Consider the following 12,257-nt stretch of genomic DNA (forward strand, 5'->3'; position numbering starts at 1 on the left):
GTTGGAAAACCAGACAATCATGTCTTTTTTTTAAACTTTCCTTTTTTTTTTTCCCTCGTCTTTTTCCATTTTATGTAGTGCAATCAGGAATTACCTTTGGATCAAAAGATGGTCTGTTCTTAGAAAGAAGTTCTTCAACACTCTCCCGTATTTCTTTTGGAATATTACGGGCATCAAAGGTTGCTATGTCCTCCCTCACTCCTCTTTTAGCCAAGAAACTGTAAAAATAATTAAATAACTAAGTAAAAAAGAAACAATGTTAAAGAGATTATTTCTGTACGAGACTAAAGAATTCTGTACATAGTGTTTCTGAATATAATAAAAAGATTTTCATATTGCAAATTACTGCTTAAGTTTAAAGCTTAAATAATATCCTTACCTCTTCATGCTCACCCATGATGTATCAAAAATCCCCATCAGCCGTAAAACTCCTTCTAGTATGTCTCTGATTATGTCTGGGGGCATCCGTAGTGACCGGATTTCTGACAAAGACTCTGGTTTTATATTTCCAACTGCTAATTTAGCTTCATTAACCAGTGGCTTAAAATATAAAAATACATTTAAAAAGAGATGAGGATATAAGAAACAGAACATTTGCCATTTCAGTATTCATACAATTTCTTGTTCTTTTTATATATTTTATTACCTAACCAACTGCCACTGATGCATACAGGCGCACATTTATTTAAAAATTGCCATGTGTTTATTAAGAGATTATAAATGTATTTCCATAAAACCCAGCATGTTATACCCCTGACCTTCCTTCACTTTTCATTCAGCACTGTAATTCATAGACATTATACAGATATTAATACCAATCATGTTTATTCTTTCATTGCTTAAAAGTTCATTGTCATACAGATATGCTTTAATAATGATGCTAATTAACATCTGTAGGTATGCCTGAGGGTGTCTTTCTAAAGATGTGCAGAAGTACAGGTCACAAAAGCTTTTTTATCTTCAGTAACTAAACAAATCCAAACAGCCTTTGCCCTTATCAACAAAGCAACAAAATTATAAGACAGAAGAAAATTAAAGTTTATCATTAAACACTGTGAACACCTTGCACATCCTTCATATTTATCAAAGACCACAGAAAGGTATTTGCCCTAATCCTGTAGTTCTATGTCACTTTCAATACAAGGATATAATTCCTTGGCATTTATGATATTTAAAAGGAAAAAAATTACGTTGCTGTACTTTTTTCTTGTTGTTTAATACAATTTTAAAATGGATGGGATGGAAAATAGAGACTAAAAGCAATGACTGAACACACACACCTCTCAAAAAACCTGATGCTTAATGGCTGTAAGGTCTCTGGAACAAGCAGTTTGCTATTAGCAACATTAGGATATATAATTTTCAGAATTTAGTAATAACTAGAAACTATTGCTCATTAAGCTATTTACATTCAGCTGATGATAGAGCCAGACTGATCAAGGCAGAGTAATGTAGTTGGTCTACATAAGATATTAGTAATTGAAAAACATCCCACAAAATCTGCATAGTTCAGCTGTAGACAGCAGCAGCCCAGAAATAGAAACTGAAGGAAAAATTTGGCCTGAAAATTCATTCTGTAATTAAGATTTAATGGAACACAAATGCCAAAATGAAAATCTCAACCTGGTAAATAAAATGCTTTTTTCTAATGCATAAAAGCCTTAATATCAAAATAACTTAAAGCAAGATTTAAGACATACAGGGATACATTTTGCAGAAATATTTTGTATGGCAGGACTTACCTGAACCTCTTTTAGTTCCACTTCAATTTTTCTTTTTCTCTCTTCTATTTCTGCAGCCTCTTCTGCTATTCGGTGTTTTAATTTTTCCATTTCTGTTTTTTGCTCACTAGCACTCTAAAAAAAAGAGAATACCTTTAGTTTTCAAATTTACACAATTTTATTCCATTAGGTCTTTTATTCTTTTAATCTTGATTGTAATGTAATTTGCAAAATACCAATTGCAATATCTTGCTGAGATTGATACCAGACATGTTGACTAGATAACTAAATTATGGAATAAGCATCTTCTGCTTTTACTATGTCTCCTTCTCTTTCTTTACCACAGACAAGATCTGTACCTCTATTTTTGAGGCTCATTATGACCTTTTTTCTCCTTGCCTCTGACTTTTCATTCCTTATCAAGATGTCAGTCCCTGTCTGAAAGGGTAAGCAGTGACAGACTCTGTAAATCCTTACTACATTGGAAAGTAGTATTTTCCTGCTGTTGTCTTTACAGATGCTCACCTTTCTTTCAAGATGCCATTAAAACTCTCCTTTTCTATAATGCTCATAGAAGCAGCAGTGGTATTGGAACTAAAGCCTATTAATCTAAAAATACTAATATTTTGTTTAGCAGGAAATTTGCACCCTTCTGTCTGTAAAGATACTTGCCATATGTCCTACATCATAATAGGTATTTTAAGCTCTTTGGGTTTACATCTGGGTTTTTTTTAGACTTGTACTGTGTCTACCACACAGGAGATGGTATCTATTAGCCATCTCCAGGGCTCCTTAGTACTTCAGTACAACAATAAATGCCTAGTATAAAAAAAAAACCTCAAGAACCACAAAAAAAAAAATGGAAAAAAAAACAAGAAAAACAAAACCAACAACAAAACCACAACAAAACAAACAAGAAAAAATCCCACCAACATACAAAATACAAAACAAACAAATAAACAAAAAGCACACACCAAAACCCAGGGATTACCATTGCCTGCTGCAAAACAAATAATTGAGGATAAATGCGTAAAATAAGACTAATATTCTAGACTCCGTTCACCTAAAAGATAAAAGACAACAAATCCCAGAGTTTAAATTTTCCCAGTATAACACATAATTATCAGCAGCAATTGCTGAGCTGAGTTGAACTTGTAGCAGAAGGTAATAGATATACATAAGCAGAAAAAAAAATGAGATTAATAATAATCTTTCTGAGCACTTAACACAAGCTATATAGAGGAGTATGTCACTGAAGATTATATTCAAATCCATAAAACATTAGCTACCTAAATCTCAATTAGACATTTTGTATTAATGTACATGTACTGAATGATGGCTCTGAATAAGAAAACCTTAAAATTCAGTTGTAGGTCAAAAGCCTTGCTCTGAAAGAGTCTACATGTATTACAGCCCTCTCTCTTTCATAAATCAGAATATTTGAAGTGACATTAAAATGTTAAAGGGCACCTATTCTTTATGATAATCTAAATAATCAGAATTTTACTGTAATTTTTCTGATGTCAGTGGGCCCATCCTGTTTCATGGCTTTTTATTATTCTTTGATTTTATCCTGCAATGTGATATGAGCTACCCACACAACCTGTAACTCTACTGGACAACAGCAGACACAGATTTACAACAGAAAACAGGGAAAATGGCATAATAAATTCTTGGAGGCCAGCAGTGAACACACCAATCCAATCATCATTATTCAAATTTATGTGCAAATATAGCCTTAAAGCATTAAAAACTTCCAAGTGAAGTAGGTTTATAAAAAATTACTGTGGACTAAGTAGTTTGAGAAACAAACTACTTTACTGCAAACAGAGAATGTCTTTGGCATTGAACATCTTTAAGTTTTCTTCAAACTGATCAGACTAAACCAGTGACAAAACAAGCAGTGCAGTGACAGCAGATTCATTATGGCTTATCCTACATTTATGATTCCTAGAAGTATTAATGTAGAGATCTATTTTCTGCACAATTATTTTACTTAACTGGGAAAACATTACTAAAGAAAATTACCTTCTCAAAAAATAGAATGTCTACCTGTGAACTGAAGAATAAAAATTCAAGGAGTGATGAACACAGAGGTATTATTCAACCTTCTTTGAGGTTAACTTTAGAAGGACTGGACCTCATGAAATACATTCTTTTGAACAGTCCACAAATTTAATTCCTGGCATTTGTTACTTAAAATTGTGCTACTTGTCAGTCTTTTGTTTAAATTCCCTGTTTGTAGTAAACATCATAAAATGAACCAGTTTGGATTTGTGAATTTCTAGGAAAACCTTCAGAGTAAACTACAGCAGTAAATACTACTCAGGTGCAAAACTTGCACTGATCTCTTCCAACTCCATTAGTTCAAATATGATTTCAATTATGTAATTCTCTGTCCTGTTGCAGTTTATTCAAGCCTCACGGCTCATGCACTCCCTTAGGCAAATTCTTGTAAAAGCATCAGGTTTTATAACCCTGAAAAGAACAAAGCACAGGCAGGAGACCAAAAATAGAAAAGCACATCTTTTTTTCCTCCATTTCTTGATATCATTGTATACAACACCTGCATGGATACTGTAATTTCTTGAAGGGCAGCATCAGCCTCATCCTGCTTTGTTTTGAGTAAAATGCTCTGCTCTTCAGCTTTTCTGTTCAGTTCATCCACCAGTGCTTTAGCTTCATTCAGCTTTGAAACACCTGCCTATAAAAGTTTATAAAAAGCAGTTACGTAGCAATGAATTTTAAAAATATTTAAATGAAGGTTGGTTACGAACATTATGCATAAACTAAGAGTGATGTAGATTAATATTCTTCATTTTTTCAATTTATGTTCCACATTTTCTCAATATTTACATTTTCTTAGTATTATTTAATCCAAAAATGAGATTTAGCACTTACAGATGTGTTGCTGTAAGATCTGTTACTACATCAAAAAGTCAAAACCAAAATTCTCTAAATAATAAACTTTCAATGGAACAGCAACTAGTACATAATCTTGTTCTCATTAATTAATAGCATTACAGTTAACTGATACTAATGACACAGATCTTCTATAAAAGCAAATTTACAAAAAAATTAAACTAATTAGAACAAATTAATTATCCTATTTCTACATACTTGTACATTTTCTAAAGAACATATATGCACATAAAGCAAAGCCTCAATTATGCTTAATTATTTTCTTTATGCACACTTTCTAAATTATTTACTCTGTGGTAATCAGATAACAGAATTATTTCAAGATGTATTAGGAAAAAAATATTACCTGCAAGATGTTTCGATTTAGGATATACGTAATAAATTTCACTTAAATGATTACTTTTATTTAACCAGAACATTTTACAAGCAAATGAGTGCCTGTCACAAACAAACCACAGCTACTTTCTAAATAAATACTAAGGCAATTTCCATCATTACAAATGTAAATCTTCTTAAATTGCTTACTACCGAGACAGAAAAATGTTGCCAGGCAGAATAAAAACAGTGTAGATTACAAGGTAAGGAAGTATCTTGATAGTTGCTTTAAGAAGAAATACAGCTTTACAAGTGTGGTTTCAGAATAGCAGCAAGGGTCACTGGGAAAAGGGGCTGAAAGGGAAGGGAGAAGGGTAAAGAGAAAAGTTATACGTCCTGAAGGATCATACAGAAGATCTTTCCAGAAATATATTGGGAGGAGAAGGAAGAGAAGTATATGTGACTGGAAAGATAAGAAATGGGTTTTAAAAATAAGCATGTTAGGCATAGAGAACAGGAGGAAAACGATGCCTGTGAGAGGAACTGCATTTGGTCTAGAACTGTGTAAAGGTCTGATGCATGGAAAAGGAATTCAAAATCAATTCAAAAAGACAAAATGAGAAAGAATCATAACAAAGGGAATCTTGGTCAAAGTTACACAAGAGCACCATGAGGTTAAAGAAAACTGCTTTTTGAACTAGCAAGAATCACACAAAGCAGGAAGGTGCTGTAGAGATGTAAAGACAAGGGATGGAATATGTAACTACATGGGGAAAATTTATACCAACAGAGGCATAACATAAATGTATGGAAAGATGATGGGTTGTTTGCAACATAATTCCAATACATACACATGAAAAAAAAATAATGTGCTTTCAAGTACTATTTACTCTTCCAGTCTGATACATTCTTGAGGAAAAATATTAACGAAAACAAGAAACCATTCTTCACCCTTTAAGGCATTTGAACAAGGATGTGAACTAAAATTCATACTATTCCTTTCCTGAAATCAGAGCATCTGCATGTACCGACAGAGGACACCTCACAAAACCATGTTAGCCGCTACACGGCATTTCCAAATGTGAGAGTATTTTGAAAAGCCGTATCTTAAAAATGTCTTAAATACGTACCTGCAGGTGGTTCTGCCTTTTTATTAGCTCTCTTCTTTTACTGTTATTGATGGTACTGTATATACGAAGGAATGTCATATACCTGCTAGGTGTTGCTCCATACATTTTACATGATTTGTGGATTGCCAGAAATGACTTCAGAAAATCAGAATCACCTGTACAACACAATTTGTTACACAGACAATAATATATTCATTCTTATCTCACATTACAATAACTGAGGTAGAGCAACATAGTACATTTTTTTGTGATCTAAATTAAGGGCATTAAAAAATTCACAAAGAATACATATTTTTCAAACACTTTCAGGGAAACAACATGTTTGAAACAACACTTGAAATTCATATTCCTTAGAAAAAAATATACTGAAACTGTTTCATTGACTAATGCTTTATGAAAAGTAGCTAAAAGTACTATGCAAATGAGTGCTGAGTCACTGGTCTCCTAGATTACTGTTTGACACCCTATTTTAAAAATGTTTAAATTTTAAGTCGTATTATAAAACCAAATTATTCTGGGAAAAGGGCATTATTTCCAAGAAATTAGTTACTGGAGATAAGGAATTATTAACATAAAATAACTAGGTCTAGTGCAAGAATAATGGAACATGCAGACTGAATAACTCTCGAATTATCAGATTCTGAGGTTGTAAAATAACATCCACATAGAAGGAAGACACAGGACAAAACAAAACAAGGCTTAATCAGTTTATAAAAATGAATATACATCACAATTGCTTGTGACAGAAGAGACTGTTTTAGTCACCCAGGATGTATGCTCTAGACCAGTGCTGCTCAAAATGCCTGCCATTTGAACACTACTAAAGTCTATGAATATGCTGGCAAAACCAGACTCAAATTATCTATGCTATTATCTATGCCCAATACAAAACCAGTAAGTGTTTCAATAATAATAAATAGTGGGTTCACCTAAATATTACCTGAGTGTTTTTTCTTAAGTTCCTTATGTGCTTTTTCAGTCTTTTCTTGTTCATCTGTATCATTCAGAAGCATTTCAGGTATCTAAAAAAAATGAGCATGACTTTTTTGTATGAAAATTATGAACAATGAAAATATGAGTTAAAATTGTAAAACCCAAACCTTTAATCTAGTTTCTTATTTGAAAAGACTGAATATGATAACTTTATTCAGAATAAGGTATTTACTGAATATACATATATATAATTAAAAAGATCAGTTCTGTCTTTCCCTGTCACTAAATTCCTGTTGTCTCCAGTAAAAGGAGCTTTTGCTGGTTGCAAGAAAAATAAACTAATTCTCAGAGGACTCTTACAGTAACCCAAATGTCAAACATGTAAAAAGATATACAACTCAAAAGGAAATCAGCTGGTCTGAACTAAAACTGTTGCAGATACAACAATGGAATTAAACAGTGCTTAAGTCTAAGTCTTTGAAGTCTTTTTTATGTTCTACAATGGGCTTACCTTGACTTTTTTATCTACTATACAACATACAGTAGTAAAAAAAAAGTATTTCCAAAGGTTCTGGTATATGACTAAATGATGACTAAAAAAAAAAAAAAGGAAAAAAAAATAAGGAAAAAAAAAATCCCTACTGAAGTGGAAGTGAATATATCCTGAAAATATTTTTTTTAGCTGTGGACAGAGCTGGTCCAAATATTTTTGCCAAACAAACTTTAAGTACAACCTGCTGTCAAGTGAAGGAGCCCCAGCAACCCTGGCAGAAATGGACACTCTGTCACCAGCTCCCACAGCTCCCCCAGGAGGGTGACGAACCCCATGATTCAGGTGTGAACGGGATAGGCCAGATCACCTTACACAGACTGAAGGGATTACTGCATAGGAATCTTGGGACACACTATGGAATACAATGGAAGACCGTTTCATCTTAACACAAGACTTACTATGGGCTGTTGAAGCATCCACGGGAGTTGGCTTGCCAGAGGTACTAGAAGGTCCAGGCCAGCTACGTGAAAGACTGTGGAGCCTTGCAGTCAAATGAAACCCAATTGCATGTGTCTCTGTGTGTGTCCATGCCTGTGCAGGATGCAATCAGGAAATCCTAGATCCAAGGCCAGATACCAGAGGGACTGGATGTCTAAGCCCAGTTACTGGATCCTACTGTGTGTATGCGCATGAACAGTGAGGCAGTATGTGTACAGCTGGAGTAGGTTAGTGGCCTCAGGAGCTTGTACATCCAGATGTCAGCAAGTGGGGAGGCCAGGGCATCCAGAGGCAATTACTGCAGGGTTTGTGTGTCTGCGCCCAGCTAGTAGTGAAATCCACATTCTGCACATGTACATGTTTCCCACTAATGGGCCTTCACTGTGATCACTCATAGAAGGGAACAGGATAATGACAACGGTGCCATTTGTGTTTGTGCTGAAGGTTTGTTTGTGCTGTTCTGTGTTACCAATTAAATGTATACATGTGCTGTATATGTGCATCTATGTCTGTGCCTACTGGGAATACATGCTCAGCTTCACTGGTTCAGGTTGGGGCTGTGAAGCTTCACAGAAGCCTTGCCTCTATCAGGATATTGAATTTGAAACCTCAAAAATATATGAGTAACGTATATCTCACACTTACACTATGACCATCCTGAAACAAACAGATTTTGATCCTAAAAAGAACATACAGACTCTATTCCACCAAAAAGACTGAAGAATAACATGAGGTTTACAGTGCAATCTTAGATCTAGAGAAGCTCATATACAAGTTAAAAGCCTATTTTTTTAACTAGGTGTCAGGCACACTAGTAACAGCAGATATCATCAACATAGCTGGTGTGGTGGGTTGACCCCGGCCGGATGCCAAGTACCCACCAAAGCTGCTCCATCACGGCCGCCCTCAGCTGGACAGGGGAGAGAAAATATAGCTGAATACTTGTGGGTCGAGATGATGACAGGGAGAGATCACTCACCAAATACCATCATGGGCCAACCAAACTCAACTTGGGAAAATTAGTTTAATTTATTACAAATCAAATCAGAGTAGGTTAATGGGAAATAAAAATTAAATCTTAAAACATCTTTCCCTCACCCCTCTCTTCTTCCTAAGCTCAAGTTTACTCCCAAATTCTCTACCTCCTCCCCTCTCAGCAGCATAGGGAATGGCGAACGGAGGTTGCGGTTGGTTTCTGCTGCTCCTTCTTCCTCAGGGGAGGACTCCTCACTCTCCTCCCCTGCTCCAGTGAGGGGTCCCTCCGACAGGCTGCAGTATTTTATGAATTGCACCAGCATGGGTCCTTTCCACTGGGTGCAGTCCTTCAGGAACTGCTGTCCAGCTGCAGTTGCCAGTTTAAAACTTTTTTCCTCCCTTCTTACCTACATTATCCCAGAGGTGCTACCACCATCACTTGGTGGGAGGGGGCTTAGCCTTGGCCATCTTGGAACAGTCTCGATTTGGGCTACCAGACATGGGGGAAAATTCTGGCAGAAGCCACCTCAAATACCAAACCCTTGCATGCAAACCCAATACAGTTGGTTTTAACATTTTGCTTGCAGTCTATTTGTATTTTGTTCTTAAATCCTGTGTTTGATCAGTCATAGTTAGCATTTTAAGTCAGCCCACAGAGAGAACAGAAATTGATGTTACTAGTAAAATAAAAATGCCAATAGTTCTTAACTGTTCTGCAGAATTTTCTGGTTTTATAGTACTGCACAAATGGATTAAATGAGTACAGTAACAATTATGCCTTCACAACTTCAAATATTTTGATCTTATTCACCAAAGCTCAGTTATTTCAGAGCTACTAATTTAAACAAGTCACAGGTTTTCACTAATCAATTTACCTTTTTCATACTGTTTTCTGACCAGGTTTCCATCCACAAAACTTGACATTTCTTGTACAGTGCTGGATTACTTTCACAGTTTATTGTGAAATTTATATTGGTAGAATCCATGATCAAGACAACATGCAGGTTTTGGTGGATCCCTAGGAAAATACAACATATTAAGTATTTAGTAGATAATCTAACTACATGATGGTAGACTTATTGCAAATACAACATAAATCACCATCTTCCAAATACTTATAAGAAGGTAATTTCTGAAAAAAAAAAAAAAAAAATGTTACTACATCACACTAAGTCAGGAATGTTTATAAACAGAACTTAAATTAATTTATTATCATGGATTCTCATTACATATGTTACAGTGTATTCTATTTTTTAATTTAGAAGATACTATGATACCACTAGTATAGACCAATAGAACCAATCAGAAGTAGTTCCAAGGCCTTTGAGTATGACTGCCAGCATCTGTATTCTTTCAGTCACATTCTTCTATTTGTAGACTATTTAATCTACTTATTGGTCCAAGGAAGAAACACAAATAATTAAGAAAGCTAGCTGTAAACTTGCTTATGATTACTCAAAGTATTTGCAGGTATAATTGACAAATAGAAGAAAACTCCGTAACTAGACATATAACCTAAATAAACCAGAAAACGATGGGGACAAGATCTTCCTTCTAGTTACTTTCAAGAGCAGATTTCATAGCAGCTTTGTAGAACTTTTATGGATACAAAATCCAAAAGACACAAAGTCCAAAGAATGAATTTTAAGCTGAGAGTTCTGTGCCCCCAAACATCACACTGTAATCATTATTCCTGCCTGTTTTTTAACAACAAACTGAAAGGTAAACATGCACATAAAACAAGTTCTGTGTTAGAAATTATTTGCCCATTATTATACCACTTTTGTAAGTTTGTAATAAATTACAACTTATAATTCTGTTCACATACGGTACGCGAAATAGTTGAAAATTGGTCCTGTAAATCCATCTTGTGAAGCTTGATCCTTCAGAGGAGATAGCAGTGGTTCCAATTCTTCTATTTTATATAGCCCAGGAACTTCTCCTATTTCAAGAATGAATTTCAAATGGCAGATCAAATACACTACAATTCTTCAAATTCCTTTGAAGGATTCCCTTGAGTCATCTGTACAGAGAGTCTGAATATGGCATTATTCACCTCCATACGTTCATGAAAACAACAAACCAAATTATAGTACTTCCATTTAACTTAAACAGCTCACTTTGTTTATACTACCTGGAATATACTTAAAAAACTCACTGCAGTCTACCTAAAGACAGTGATCCAATACAACATAAAAAATCAAACAAGACTGTCAGAAAACAGAAACATGAAGGAAAGTATTTATCCAGGTCCTCAGACAGAGGTTTAACACTGGATGATAAGAATCTGATATTGTAAAGAAATTTGGATTTGCACCTAGGAGAGAGGAAAATCTGCTGCTTTTATCAATGAGCTCTTAAACTACTTAAGTTCCAAAAAACTTACGGTAAGAGTGCTTCAATGAACCACCTGATCAAGGAACAAAGCTAGATAACCAAGTCACTTTTTTGTTATTTGTTACTGTTATTTATCATCTCATTACTTTCAGAAAATTGCGTTTTGCTGGCATTCATTTAAGTAAAAGACTCAGTCTATGCAATCTAGTAAAACATTGGAACCCCTCTCTATTTTGAATTTTATTAGAAAATGGAAGCTGTACAGTAGAATAAGTTATCATTTTGTGGTTACACTATTATAAAGAACTCCTTTGAAATAAGTTACTTTATTGCAACTTTGAGGAATTGAAAGCACACCCACTGTAGGGTAGTTTAAAGAATAGCTAAGTGAATTGCAAATCAGTTTCTCATGTACAAGCGTTCCAGCTAAAACAATATATAAAGCTAAGTAAGACTTCTGGTATGGACATAAAGTTCTGCCTCACTGGCCTAAATCTGTGTGGTAAAAGTAGAATCATACTCATTTTGGACTTGTCTCACCTGAAGACAATAAACTGTTGACCATCTCAAGGAACATGGAATGAACAAACTGGTAGTCTTCAAGCAGCAATACCACCTGCTTTGCTTCAATGCCTGCAAGCTCCATCACCTAGAAGCAGAGAAAACATTTAAAGCTCAGTATATTGAGTATATGTATTGTTTGTAACAGAATAAGTCTTTCCTTGATTATATATTGCACACATATTTTCTCCACAACGTCTACACTAACATATATTTACAGAAGATTAATGGGTAATGAAAAAATAGTTAAAATGGACTCTTTCACAGAACATATTTATGTTCCAGATGTGACTCAATTATAGAGTCCTATCGCTTTTTTGTGTGGGCTTAGCTCTATATTTAGCATTGTTGAAGGTACTAGGAAACTCCTGA

General features: G+C 34.7%; 1 protein-coding gene across 1 annotated transcript in view; it reads right to left on the minus strand.

The window, feature by feature from the left end:
* The window catches only part of DYNC2H1 (dynein cytoplasmic 2 heavy chain 1), a 164,891-nt gene that overhangs the window by 104,123 nt on the left and 48,511 nt on the right, over nt 1-12,257 (minus strand). Inside the window, exons 50-58 of the mRNA XM_062615336.1 lie at nt 11,865-11,973; nt 10,816-10,929; nt 9,863-10,005; nt 7,029-7,110; nt 6,089-6,243; nt 4,288-4,425; nt 1,743-1,856; nt 380-540; nt 95-218 (exon numbers count right to left, since the gene is read on the minus strand). Coding sequence (XP_062471320.1) covers nt 95-218; nt 380-540; nt 1,743-1,856; nt 4,288-4,425; nt 6,089-6,243; nt 7,029-7,110; nt 9,863-10,005; nt 10,816-10,929; nt 11,865-11,973 — 1,140 coding nt within the window. The remainder of the gene's footprint in view (nt 1-94; nt 219-379; nt 541-1,742; nt 1,857-4,287; nt 4,426-6,088; nt 6,244-7,028; nt 7,111-9,862; nt 10,006-10,815; nt 10,930-11,864; nt 11,974-12,257) is intronic.

The sequence above is a fragment of the Pezoporus occidentalis genome, unplaced genomic scaffold, assembly GCF_034315485.1.
Source record: "Pezoporus occidentalis ecotype Australia unplaced genomic scaffold, CSIRO_AGI_Poc_V1 ctg18, whole genome shotgun sequence".
Lineage (NCBI taxonomy): Eukaryota > Metazoa > Chordata > Aves > Psittaciformes > Psittacidae > Pezoporus > Pezoporus occidentalis.